We start from the raw sequence: 13,075 nt of genomic DNA, 5'->3' as shown, positions 1-13,075 counted from the left end.
GTTTTTATTCAGGCTAGTATGCTAGCTAATACTATTGATGAGCCTCGTGAAGGTGGTTAGTACGTGTTGAATACTTGAACTACTGAATACAGTCATGAATGTAACATGGGTTCATGATTGCGTACATGCTAGACTCATGGTGTTGATGCAGGTCTATGATCCTCTCTGTTTGTGCTTTGCCGCCACCTTGTGGCATCTACATGCCATTAAAAACTAATTTTAGGGGGGGGGTGTCAATTATTCACAGATTTTCGCTATTCGCGGCAGGGCTCAGTCCCTATCCCCTGCATATAGCAGTGGTTCACTGTACCACGCTTTAGCTAGTAAATGTGATGAGGCGTTCAAATTAAGCGAAATGTAAGCCAGAGTGGTACCTTAAAGGAAGGGGAGAGGTAATTCTTGAGAAACCAGAACTTGACAGGCGTTTTGGTGTGGCGAAAGACGGACAGCATCATGATCCTGAAATAGAGGCGGAAGGAGAGGAAGAACTCAGAGGATCAAGGCTGAAAAGAAGATCACTTTTAGGGCCTGGAGCGTAACCCATGGGAGGCTCTGAGAAATGAGAGGAGTTCGTACCGCAGAAAGCGCTCGTACAGATGACCAGAGGCAATTGAAAATATGTTTAGACCATCCTCCTTCTTTTCGCCATCATCCTTCTTGGGGCCTCCTCCTGCGATGCTGTAGACAAGACAACAATTTGTCTTATTTTCCTTTTGATGGATCTCTTTCATACAGTGAATCAAAAGGAAGACTGGAGGTTGCCAGACTTTTAAGAAGCCAGGAACAACGAAAGAAAACAACCATCCATCACGGTGCCCTACTGTTTGCAAGCCAACTGAGGTTTTAGATTACATATTATGATTCCATCATACTGTACTGGCGTTCTATTAGGATGAATTCTAACTTATTCCTTCTGAGGGCTATGATTCTAATCCAGTCCTCACCAACTACAATGCCCGATGGAGATAACAGCTAGAAATTGATCTTGCAGGAGAAATTGGATCAATATTCTGTTAGATAATTTAAAAAAATAAAATAAAAATAAAAAACTTATTTACAAACATGGAGTCATTTAAGTATAATGTTGCCAATCATTGTGGGTGCAAAGCACCATTAAGCTAAATATTATGTCATGAAAGATGTTCCCAAACGCTTAAAATAAATAAAAACGCTCTGCTAATGAGCAGGTGATAACAGTGATGCATATCGATTTATATTATAGTGGCGCTTTGAGATACGAGTTAAATTTGTTCTGTGACCACCCTCGTTAACTCAAAACGCTCACATCACCTTTCCCCTTTGAAATGAATACAAATGTCATGAATTTGTTCCGAAAACCCTTTTTTTTTTTCTTTTTTTTTTTGGTAAGGAAAATAGCACTGTATAGTATTGTACTTTATATAAAAAAAAACTGTAATAACAATAGGATGTTAAGAATGACATAGTTTGTGCATCATGATTAATTTGTTTCTGATTGTGCAGCTATTTCTGGTGTGTGCGCCTTGGCCACATGGGGAAAATATAATAGACATACGGATACACATGATACATTTGTTCTGTATAAACGGCACCGAGGCAGACTTGGTGCACAAAGTCGACTAAACTATTTGAAGCCGTTGGCGGTAGTATCAGATCCGAAGCAGAGGCAGGATGGGGCCAGTGTGTCCATAAAGCAGGATTTTGGTATTGGTGTTGGTATTTTACATGTCACATCAGACATTGACGTCATCTAATTATCTACCCGGTCTGCGCTTAGCTTACGCTTTCTGATCTGGAAAGTCCCTCAATACCCCTCATCGACGAATAGTTGTCGGTCTGCAAAAAATATGTATTTGCATGTGACGGTCTGCGACAGAAAAAAAAGGTTGGGGACCACTGCTCCAGGTTGCAGTGTGATGCACGCATGCGGATAACACACGTAGATTTCAAAGAACTGCAAGCCTCACTTGCCTCAGTTAAGGTCATAGAATATACAGAATAGCATAATAGATGACAGGTTGGTTAAGGGTATCAGTTATCGTAGTATCAAAGCGTTTTTATGTGTCAGAGTACGAGTACATCTAGATGTCCTGTATCTGCACTAACACACATCCCTGGTTTCGAGTTACCAAAGAAGAATTGGCTTTCATTTAACATTTTAGTGATACTGACTTGTGTGCTCAAGTTGCTTCGTGTTTTTGGACTTTGCTTGACTTGGTGTGCATGTTAAATGTTTGTGAGTGGGAAGTGAGGGAAGCATACATAGTGAATACTCTCAAAGCAACTGCAAGGAATGAATCAGACAGTCGAATCTATCAGTCCATTCCAAGCCAGGACTAACCTATTTGTAGCATTCGTTCTCCATCCTGAAAACCTTCCATTCCACTTACTCTCTGCATCCACTAACCTCAGCTCATCTTCAATCTGGAAAACTGGATAAGACTAACAAGCAGAAAGTCCTTGGGAGCAGAAATCCCCCTACGTTTTCACACAACAGGGATATAAGTGTTTTGCAAACAATGCAAACCGCGTTCAGCTCCATTAGACTAAATGCTGGGATATTTCAAGTAACAAGGGAATCATTTGTGCAACATCTCCCGTACACTCTGCACCATAAACCTATCACAAATGCAATTCAGTTGGTCCACTGAGGCACACGGTCACATTTAATCAATTCCAATTTTTGCTTGTGCCAAATTAAAAAAAAAAAGCATTGTGATATTTACCAATATCTCAGATAGCTAGCCTGTGAAAAAAACAGGGCATAAGTGAACATAAAATACATTTATATCCAGAAGAGATCAAGCTTGCTATTTGTAAGCACTCTGTCAAGACAAGACATGCACATATTTGCTTTACCAACTCCTGTGAGGGTTTCGATCAATAAATGACCTTCCGTCCATCCTCTAGAGTCTACAACAAATCCTTCAAGGTATCCTGATATTATATATGAAGTCATTACGGATATAAAAACACCAACCTTTTTCTTGTAGAATAATAAGTATGCAAGCAAGTCCATAAGTATTTGTGATGACTTTGTTCAGCCAAACATCTTTCATTAGACCGGAGAATATGGGCCAAGCGACGAGATGAGTAAGGAAAGTGAAAAAGTGATATCACACCTAATACAGTGCAATGACCAAATTTCAATGCTCAGAAGATTGTAGAATTTGGAAGGTCTCCGTTCAGCCGTCATTGAAGGATTGGCTCATGTTTAATGACGTCAGTGTCACTCTGCAACATTATTTTATAATTAGTTCCTATTGGGGAAAAAAAACTTGTTTTCAAATCCAAACAAATTGAAAGTTCCCTATGGCTGTTTCCATCGAATAATGAGGTGATCGGCTACGTGTTTTTAAATACAGTGCTCAAAAGGCTTAACTGTGTGTAGGTGTTTCAAAAAAGCGTGTACATAGCATCGAGGTCCAAAACCAACTTCAAGACATTGAAATGGAGTTCCCCAGCCAGCCAGCAATTTGCTATGCCATCCACATAGTTGAGGGCCACACCAAGGCCAGGGTACCTCTATAACCCGTTCTGCCGAATGTATCCTGCGGGCATCTTAATGAGACAAGCCATTCACCTGAATTAACCTCCTTCTTCCCCTCTACGCCGAGCCCACCATGAGGACGCTTCAATGTTTTTTTTCCCTTTAAACACAGAAACAAAGCTTTCACTAAGCAAGACAAAGTTGGGATGGGATGGTGACCCTGACCTAACAGGACACCTACCTGCACATCTAATAAGAAAAAATTGATCAAAAATGCTGCCTTTACAAAGGTAATAATGCTCAGTTTTGATCGACAGAGTAGTATTTAAAAATATGTGTATTATTATCATGTTGTATCTATTATCACGGCCAGAGACAGAATTTGCACATTGTAATGGACACTTAAATTGGACACTTGCACATTGTAATGCAAACCAATATAATTGAAAAATAATTATTCTCAGAGGTAAGAATTTAACAATAAGCTTATTGCGATCATAGCTTGCAGTGGTGTACAACTGCACTACATCACACTGAGGACTGTTTCTAATATTTTGGTTCTTATATTTAGTTAGGGGACCAGATTAGCTCTAATTATGATGCAGTGCATCACTGCAAATGACAACCACAATCATGAGCATATTGTTATATTAATACAGCTGTCAGTCAAAAGTCAAAACTGCTCTTTTTACGATTGTATGTCTCTAAAGAAGTGTCAATAATAAATAATAAGTGTAAATAATAAATATGGCTTGACATAAATAGTGTTATTGATAGCAATACAAACATCACCTTCTACACAGCTTTCACACCTCTGCAGTGCACACAGATGAGAACAGCAGTTTGAAGCGACAAAGAAAAGCGGCACAATAAAGGACGCACACGAGATGTTAAACAGGTTGTAGCCACACTGCCTATGTTTTCTCAAAAGTGCTCCAAACACTTCACACAGCAAGCGTTAGGGTAAGCAGACAGGCTCACACCGTGAGGGAGCGGTTGGGGAGAAAACACACACACAAAGGCTAGCATACACATACCTACAGAAGCACATATTTTTTGCAAGACTAGCTCTTACAGCATAATAATGGAGTCTGGAGCCCGGGGACGAATAAGATCTCCTGAAACCATAATGTGTCATTGACAAAAGGAAGTACACTTGTTCCTGCCAATCAGCTGACAAAAGACAAGTCATCCTACGTACATTCACAAATCACACATGAGGGAAAAGCATACACACCTTGCTATGGAGTCCCACAGGCCTTTGCTTTCACTCGTTTCACTTAAAAGATCTTCATTCATTTTCTCTGCCTTTTTCTGCACCTACGACCCAAGCAAAACAGAAACAGTGATTTTAAAGTAACTGATTTTCTGGGTTAACTGAATAGCGCATTTTAATGTACCCTACCATTGCTAGTTAGGACGTAATGTATGGTGTTACATGAGAAAGAGACGCGCCAAGATATCAAGATCACTTCACACCGCTGCTTGTATGAATCTTAAAGCGCCACTTGACGAAGCTAGCAAGTAGCAACGCTAGACAAACCTGTCTGCATTGTGCAACGTTTGAAAATTGGTCCCATAGTACTGATCATCCCAAAGCGTGGCTCGATTGATTAATCAGCGAGATTAAATCGACATTGGTCAATATGTAACGGATGTGTTAACATTTTTGCTGCACTGAGATTCTGTCACGCTACCCCTCTGTGTCTGTGCTGCACTCTCTGCCCATGTCCCTGACCCCACCCCCCTCCACACACACACACGCACAGACACCACACTTCTCACCTAGTCATACTCACGCGGCTGAGAGAAACTGCTTTTTTTTTTGTTGTACTCCGTTCTAAGCGGTGACTTTGTAATATAATATAACACTACATTTTAGTGCCCCATCACCGTAACGTCCTCACGGAAACGTTAGGGCATGTCAAAGAGAGCGCGTATTACAGTATTTTAATATCATGGAAGTTGCAGCTTTGTGAAAAAAAGAAAGACATATGTAATTGTTAATATATATATTTATATATATACACATACATATATAAGTGTGTATATATACATGTGTGTGTATATATATATATATACACATAAATATATAAGTGTGTATATATACATGTGTGTGTGTGTATATATATATATATATATATATATATACATACATATATAAGTGTGTATATATACATGTGTGTGTGTATATATACATGTGTGTGTGTATATATATATATATATATATATATATATATATATATATACACATACATATATAAGTGTGTATATATACATGTGTGTACACATATACAAATATACATATATACACATACATATATACACATACACACATATATATATGTATATGCACACACACATGTATATATACATATATATATATATATATATATGTGTGTGTATATATATATATATATATACACATATATATATATATATACACACACATATATACACATATATATATATATACACACATATATACACATGGTATTATGAGAATTTGTGTTCATGTAAGTATGAGTATATCCATCCATCCATCCATTATCTGAGCCGCTTCTCCTCACTAGGGTCGCGGGCGTGCTGGAGCCTATCCCAGCTGTCATCGGGCAGGAGGCGGGGTACACCCTGAACTGGTTGCCAGCCAATCGCAGGGCACATAGAAACTAACAACCATTCACACTCACAGTCATGCCTACGGGCAATTTAGTGTCTCCAATTAATGCATGTTTTTGGGATGTGGGAGGAAACCGGAGTGCCTGGAGAAAACCCACACAGGCACGGGGAGAACATGCAAACTCCACACAGGCGGGGACGGGGATTGAACCCCGCACCTCAGAACTGTGAGGCTGACGCTCTAACCAGTCGGCCACCGTGCCGCCTCTTGAGTATATCTTATTTCATATATCAGATGATATATCAGTCATCGGCCAATTTATCAGATATCTGCTTTTCTAGTTCCCAATATCAGTATCAACCCGAAAAATCCCAAATCAGTGCCAAAGGAGAAACACAATGAATTAATCATGACTTAGATATCCAAATGTATTTTTACTAAGCAGATCCCAACATAAATGGTGTTATTATAAAAACATGTCTTCAAAAAGTATGTAATTTAATTTTATTTATAAATCAATTTAGTTTAATTATAGAGTTGTAACCCTGTGTTGTTAAGATTTCATGACTTTTAAGAATGTTAAAATGTTCATTCAAACATTAGCTGTCAAAAGAGAATAAAAACTGTAGAATGGCAACAGTTTTGGTTCTGGAATTGATTAATTTACATTATTTCCTATGGGAAAATTGTTTTGAAATTAGAAAAACGAAGTCAACCAGCATCACAGAATGGACTTCAACTTCGGAGGTTCCAAGTTACACAATTTATAATAATTTTTACAAAGTTTCAAATACAATAACACACTCACCCTGACTTTAATGATCTTACTATGGAAGCTGTTCAGCAACACAACAACGTCACCTGCATCTCCTGGGGAATCGGTTCCATCGTGCCTATCAAATAAATGAAAATTGTGACTGTTGTTACTCCCACTAAACTTGAAGGTGACAAACTATCAGCAGGCACGCTACAGGGAAATTTTTTATCAAGTCACAATGTCATTAAACAGGTAGGTTTAATTGGCTACACTGGAAAAAAGGGAATTATTTCATCCACTTCAATTTAATATTCTCTATAATCATCATAATCAGTAATTAGGCAATATAATACCAGCACAGCCCATAAAACAGTAAATCAACACAGCTAATTTGGTTCCAAATTGCAGGGGTCGAATTAGTACTCCGCTCCAAGTAGATGTGTTATCATCATGCAATCAAATGTGCACATAACTTGCATAATGGATTCAACAGAGATTAGACTTAGTCTTTTTTTAATGTTTACAATACAGTGGTGAAGTTATTTTTACACTTGTATGACAGATAATGTTACTTAAAATAGTAAGGTTTTATTCAATTTCTATTGATTCTGAATTGGAATGTGTTATATCTTTCTTGTATTATTCTGCCTCATGGCTGCACGCAGTCATGACTCCTGACAGCTGCTGGGGTCCCACTAAGACCAACTTCATTACCCTCCATCATTATTAAGAAACACGTTTCCTGTATTTGATCCATGACTACTTCCCATCTGCATTGTATAAGATGACTGATTTAATGAAAACATCTGTGCAGTATTGATCGTGTAACACTGGCCGTTCACGGCTATTGTGTTGAAGAGTGGGGACTAGTGGGTTTTGGCAGGTGCGATCTACTGAGTCTAATGGTGACTTATAGCCTATGATGCAGAGTAAGCCATTGAGTACCCAAATAGGTTACAAAATACCCCCAAATTATGCTTACCATTCAGACAAACAGGTTCGTTTTGGGGTGATCTATTTGTATGCTCCAGTACTACAGTTTTGGCAGTACAACCCATGGCTTTAGGGTTTGTGTACAAAAGGACCAGAGATCAATCTGTATAGTTTCTGTGAGGAGTGGCGAGCAGGCCATCTCAATCATGGCTGTCAGGGCGAGGAGGTGCAGCAGCAGCAGCAGCAGCAGCAGCAGCACAGGGTGCACGGGCACTCGGCTCTGATCAGCCACCAAAGCGGAGCAGAGTGCCCGCTAACCACAAGAATAATGACACTGCCACGGTGAAAAATGACATCACCTTTTTGCTTCATCTGAAGGATTGGGGAATAAATCTCGGCTTGTCCTATATGATTTTCCACAGGAATCGTACCTGTGCGTGTCCTAAATCTTCCGTCCCAGAGAGTGCAGTACCTCTGATCCTATAGGGTCATTTGGAATGGAGGACCCTGCGGACTGCACACTACCCATGAAGAGAAACAGACAAGGGTGAGTAGGATTTGGGCCATTATCTCCATGGCAGAAAGGGCAATAAGTTTTTCTTTGGGAAAGTCTCAGTTTTTTAGAGCATCCACAGCTCGTCTTTGCTCACAGAAATTAGATAACCCCAATGTGCTCTCGCCTTGTACGCACATGGTCTGACACCTACGCTTCACCAACTGAAACAAATTCTGCTGCTTACTACACACACACACTGCAGGATGGATGGCGTGACATGTAACCGGCTGAATCATAAGACATCCCACCCCCCCCCCGTCACCACCATGATTTCTCTTTAATAGAAACCCACTCCTACCTGCATCGTCCCCCGCTCTGTATGGAGCACAACTCCCTGCACTCATCAAAACCTGGAGCACAGACATTGTCAGCAGCTCTCTGCGTTACCATAGCGATGGGCTTTCACAGTTACCGGTATCTGGCAGCTAAACCCAGCCTTCGTGCTGGAGGTGAAGGTTCTGGTGAAGTCACTTAATTTGTCTCATTACCTGACCTTCTGAAAAAAATTATATGGGTGGGAAGGACAAGACTATAAAAGGATGGAATAAACTATCAGTCAAATTATTTTCTTTCTTATGCTATTAATCGATAAACCATGTTCAAACCTTTGACTGTTAGTGAACATGATTGTGAAAACTCACGACAGAATCTGGTAGATGTCCTCCGATCGTCCTTTACGCAGCCTGAGCATCCAGGCACCAGGATTGGCTTTCAGCTGGAAATACCCCTGTTGTCGTCAAAACAGCACAAATAGTGAATATCACAGCGGCACATCACAGGGGTATTTATTCACTAAACTGAAGACAGTATCAGGTGTCCTTGGCTCGTATTACTGGGAAGACGCTAATATTATTTTTAGAAATGCATTTTTCTAATATATCAATCCATCCATTTTCTGAAGCACTTGTTCTCATTAGGGTGGTGTGTGAGTTGGAGCCTGTGCCAGGTGACTTTTGGGCAAGAGGGAGGGTGCACCCTTGACGGGTGTCAAACACACTCACATTCACACCAATGGGCAATTTAGAGTCTTCAATGAAGCGAACATCATTACCCGGAGGAAATCTACACAACCACGAGGAAAACATGCTTTTTAAAACATGCTGTCTTTCTCATAATTTCGCTAGCATAGATAGATGAACATATTTGCAATTAATGAATAATCATTTTAACCACTTCAGGGTGTACCCCGCCTCCTGCCCGCAATTAACTGGGATAGGCTCCGGCGTGCCCGCGACCCTAGTGAGGATAAGTGGTGTAGAAAATGGATGGATGGATGGACGGATGGATGGAATAATCATTTTCGGACGAATTAAGTGAAATTGGATCATTTTACGCAGCACCCATCATGATCTCTTAGGAAACACCAGTGTGCCATGGCACACTGGTTGGGAACAACTGTATTAGATTACTATTTGAGGAATTACCATAAATATAGATTTGTACTAAGATCTTCAAATTTGGCCTTTTCGTGGCCTAAAAGTGTTATTCATACAAAAGTGTACTTTTGTCAGGACATTACAACTGCGTTAGTGGTACACTAGGGCGCATTCTGATTTACGGAATGATTCGGGGTTATGTTGCCACCGTAGAAATGGAACTTCGTTGTGAACCGAGGGCCCCCTGTACATCTAATATGGTGCGAGTAAGCAGTCTTGGTAGGTCATGGAGGCGACAAAGTCACTGACCAGGTTAGCCATGACGATGGTGTCGTACATGATAGGGTCTCGACTCATGCCCAGGGTAAACTGTAGTCCACGGGGAGGCTGGCCGGTCGACAGGTCGAAGCAGTGGCCCTCGAGCAAGAGGTGCTCTAGCTCGTACTCTGCCGTCACGGTCCCGCTCACCTGGAGTGATACCACGTTTGTAATAGTACATAAACAAAAGTGATCAACTCAGCATACCTCCTGGAGGTGGATGTTATCTAAGTCATGGGGGCTGCGGAGGGCCTGCACCATCCAGCCCTCTGGTGTGATCATATTAAGGGTGAGAAGTGGCGATTCGGGGAGCTCTGTGAAGCGGGCCACCGGACCAGCAGACATGGTGTCGTTGCCCAAGAAGGTGACATCAGACTCCAACACAAAAGAGTAAAAGCTGCAGACGCAAATGAATTCAAAAGCATTACAAATTATGACATGTGGAAATCTTGAAAGTGAGCCTTTAATGCTACAGCAGAACTTGGTACACCAATAATAGCAATTGGTTCTGCCAATTTCATATTCTCAATCATTAACTGCAGGCTATTTTTTAATGCTGATTTGGGTTCTCATGTGAGCTTCCAGACATGCTGGAAAAGAAAGCAATGATGACACAATATTGCTAAAAACACACAAGGCTACCAGTCAGGATGCTCTTATAGTAAACACATTTGGATCTTACAACTACAATCTATTCTAGTCCTCAATTTGTTTCTCTCTTTGAGTTAAATTTACCACAACAGGCTGCTACATGTTATCAGATAATGTCTTGGTGCAGGCACCATATGGATCCGTATTCAAAGTTATTTTGAGCATTCAAGTAAATGAAAACACCAGTGATCACCAGGCTGCTCTGTGTTTAGTATAGAAATGAAAACAGCTGCCCTGTTTGTCAGAAGAGTCTGTGCACTGCCTAGTGTTTATCACACAAATGTAGAAAATATTGCAACACACTTTTGGTTTTTGGATTAAGGTTGACTAACCGCTACAGCTGGGCGATTAATCAAAACTTAATCGTGATTTCGATTTTGGCTTCTCGTGATCATAAAAACATAATTCAATAAAAACGCTTGATGGAACGGCACAGTGTGTGCATACAAGGTTTTACGTCGTGAAAGCACCCTGAACGCACCCGACTGTGTTGTTTGTAACAAGCGTGTGACATATGCTATTCTGACCTCCCTGAGCGTGCTTTATTGACACCCCAGTTGGAGTTGAATGTAAAACTAAACACAACAAAAAGAATGACATGTACTGTATATTTAAATACAACACATACTTACTCTAGGTTAAGAAAAAACATCAGCGTAATACTTATACTCAATGTAAAACTGTATTGACAGGCTAGCAAAAATTAGCATTAGAAGTCACAGGTGGGATTTACCTTCAAATAACGAACAGACACAAACGCTGTGGTAACACATAAGAGTCAGATAATTTAACAATACTCACACACACATTCTTCCTAATCTGTGAAAAACGAGTTATAATAATTAAGTTATAAATGAATTAACTAAGTTCAATCACGACTTTCTTCTTCTACTCTTTTTCATATAAGTGTATATCTCCATGCATGCACGACACTACCCCTAAGAGCCCAAAGCATGCACAGCAGGTATTTATTTATTTGTATGTATTACGATTATAATACATTATTTTACTCGTTACTAATTTATTCTCTGGTTGTTCTTTTAACATTATATTTGAAGTTGATTTTGGTAAGTGAATAAATACTAAGTTTTGAACTCAATAATAATTGTGATTATCAATTGTGATTTCAATATCAATCAAAATAATCACGAGTCGCATTTTTCCATCATCGCCCAGCCCTATGTCCACATATGTAAGTGTTCACACGCTTCCTGAATGAACTTCAATTTTTAGTTTGAAAGTGAAGAAAAAAATTACAAAGTGCTGCTTGAAAAACTCTTAGGAGTGAATACAAAGTTATACTGGAAATCATTCACTACCCGAAAATTGTGGTGAGGGAGATATTATGAGCGCAACCAATACAAATCTCTTCAACACAGAATTGTAAAAAATGACTGTGACTCACATTCACGGTGCTCTGAAAGTTATTAGCCCTTTTCTTCTTTGTTGTTGATTTGTTGGGCTGTTTTTTCTTTTGGTTTTTTGGTACCACGGCAGTGCAATTTGTTCAGAGATGCAAGAGCAGGCCCAGAGCAATAAGGCGGCGATATTAAGCAGATTGCATCAGTTTAATCTTGTGGAGTGGAGGAGTGAGGCAGAGATGCTCAGTGAACGGTTCGAGGACACTCAAACAAGCCTAACGGGAGCACCTAATTACAGTTGGAGCGCCGAGCCTACCTCTTGAGGGGCATCTCGGACAACTTGCCCCTGCAATTCATGAACAACCGCAGCCTTAAGTTGACCACTTGACTGAGAACCTGCGGGAGGACACAGAGGAAAATTGACTGTTAAAATTAAGAAGCGAAGGCAGAAGCAAACAAGCTTCCGTGTGATGAAGAGCAGATGGTGGAAGAAAAACAAGCTTTCCGACTTTCCCGAAAGGATTATTCAATTTACATCACATTTTCTCACGGATGTGGCCTAAGGTGTTTATTTACTTAAATGCAGAGAGTACCAGGCGTTTGATGCAGGCAAAGTGTATGTATATTCTTTTCACAAATAAATTAATATTAATAATATATACCTCACTTAAAACATAAAATATTTCATCTATAATAATTATAATAAAAAAATACAATGTGTCTATATTTTTTAATGATTCTTTTCTACACTGTATTACAGGTGCATCTTAATAAATTGTAGAAAAGTTAATTCATTTCAGTAGTTGAATTAAAAAAGTGAAATTTATTACAGTGAATCATTAAACAAATCGGGTAGACCGATTATCATCCGAACCGATAACTGCCGATTATCATCCGAACCGATATTCATCATTTTGACGCATATAGGCATCGGCTTTTTTAAAAATACGACAGCCGATAAGAGATCAATTTCAAACTGGATATACTTCAGGGAACCATTCATTTATTTATCTATTTATTTATTTATTTGAATT

General features: G+C 39.7%; 1 protein-coding gene across 13 annotated transcripts in view; it reads right to left on the bottom strand.

Annotated features, from left to right (window-relative positions):
* Positions 1–13,075, bottom strand: part of uggt2 (UDP-glucose glycoprotein glucosyltransferase 2) — a 122,797-nt gene that overhangs the window by 6,935 nt on the left and 102,787 nt on the right. For 9 of the 13 annotated variants that reach the window (XM_061792100.1, XM_061792096.1, XM_061792098.1 and 6 more), the window contains 9 exons: positions 12,358–12,437; positions 10,237–10,426; positions 10,021–10,179; positions 8,977–9,062; positions 6,898–6,982; positions 4,707–4,789; positions 4,507–4,587; positions 577–678; positions 375–459 (listed from right to left, as the gene is read on the bottom strand). In XM_061792100.1, coding sequence (XP_061648084.1) covers positions 375–459; positions 577–678; positions 4,507–4,587; positions 4,707–4,789; positions 6,898–6,982; positions 8,977–9,062; positions 10,021–10,179; positions 10,237–10,426; positions 12,358–12,437 — 951 coding nt within the window. Of the gene's footprint in view, positions 1–372; positions 460–576; positions 679–3,562; positions 3,630–4,506; positions 4,588–4,706; positions 4,790–6,897; positions 6,983–8,976; positions 9,063–10,020; positions 10,180–10,236; positions 10,427–12,357; positions 12,438–13,075 lie in introns of those variants that run through there. The other 4 variants (XM_061792107.1, XR_009791091.1, XM_061792103.1 and 1 more) reach the window with 4 other exon arrangements.

Source organism: Phyllopteryx taeniolatus, chromosome 12, assembly GCF_024500385.1.
Source record: "Phyllopteryx taeniolatus isolate TA_2022b chromosome 12, UOR_Ptae_1.2, whole genome shotgun sequence".
In the NCBI taxonomy this organism is placed as follows: domain Eukaryota; kingdom Metazoa; phylum Chordata; class Actinopteri; order Syngnathiformes; family Syngnathidae; genus Phyllopteryx; species Phyllopteryx taeniolatus.
Note: the sequence above shows the minus strand (reverse complement) of the source record. Positions and strands in the feature narration are given on the sequence as shown.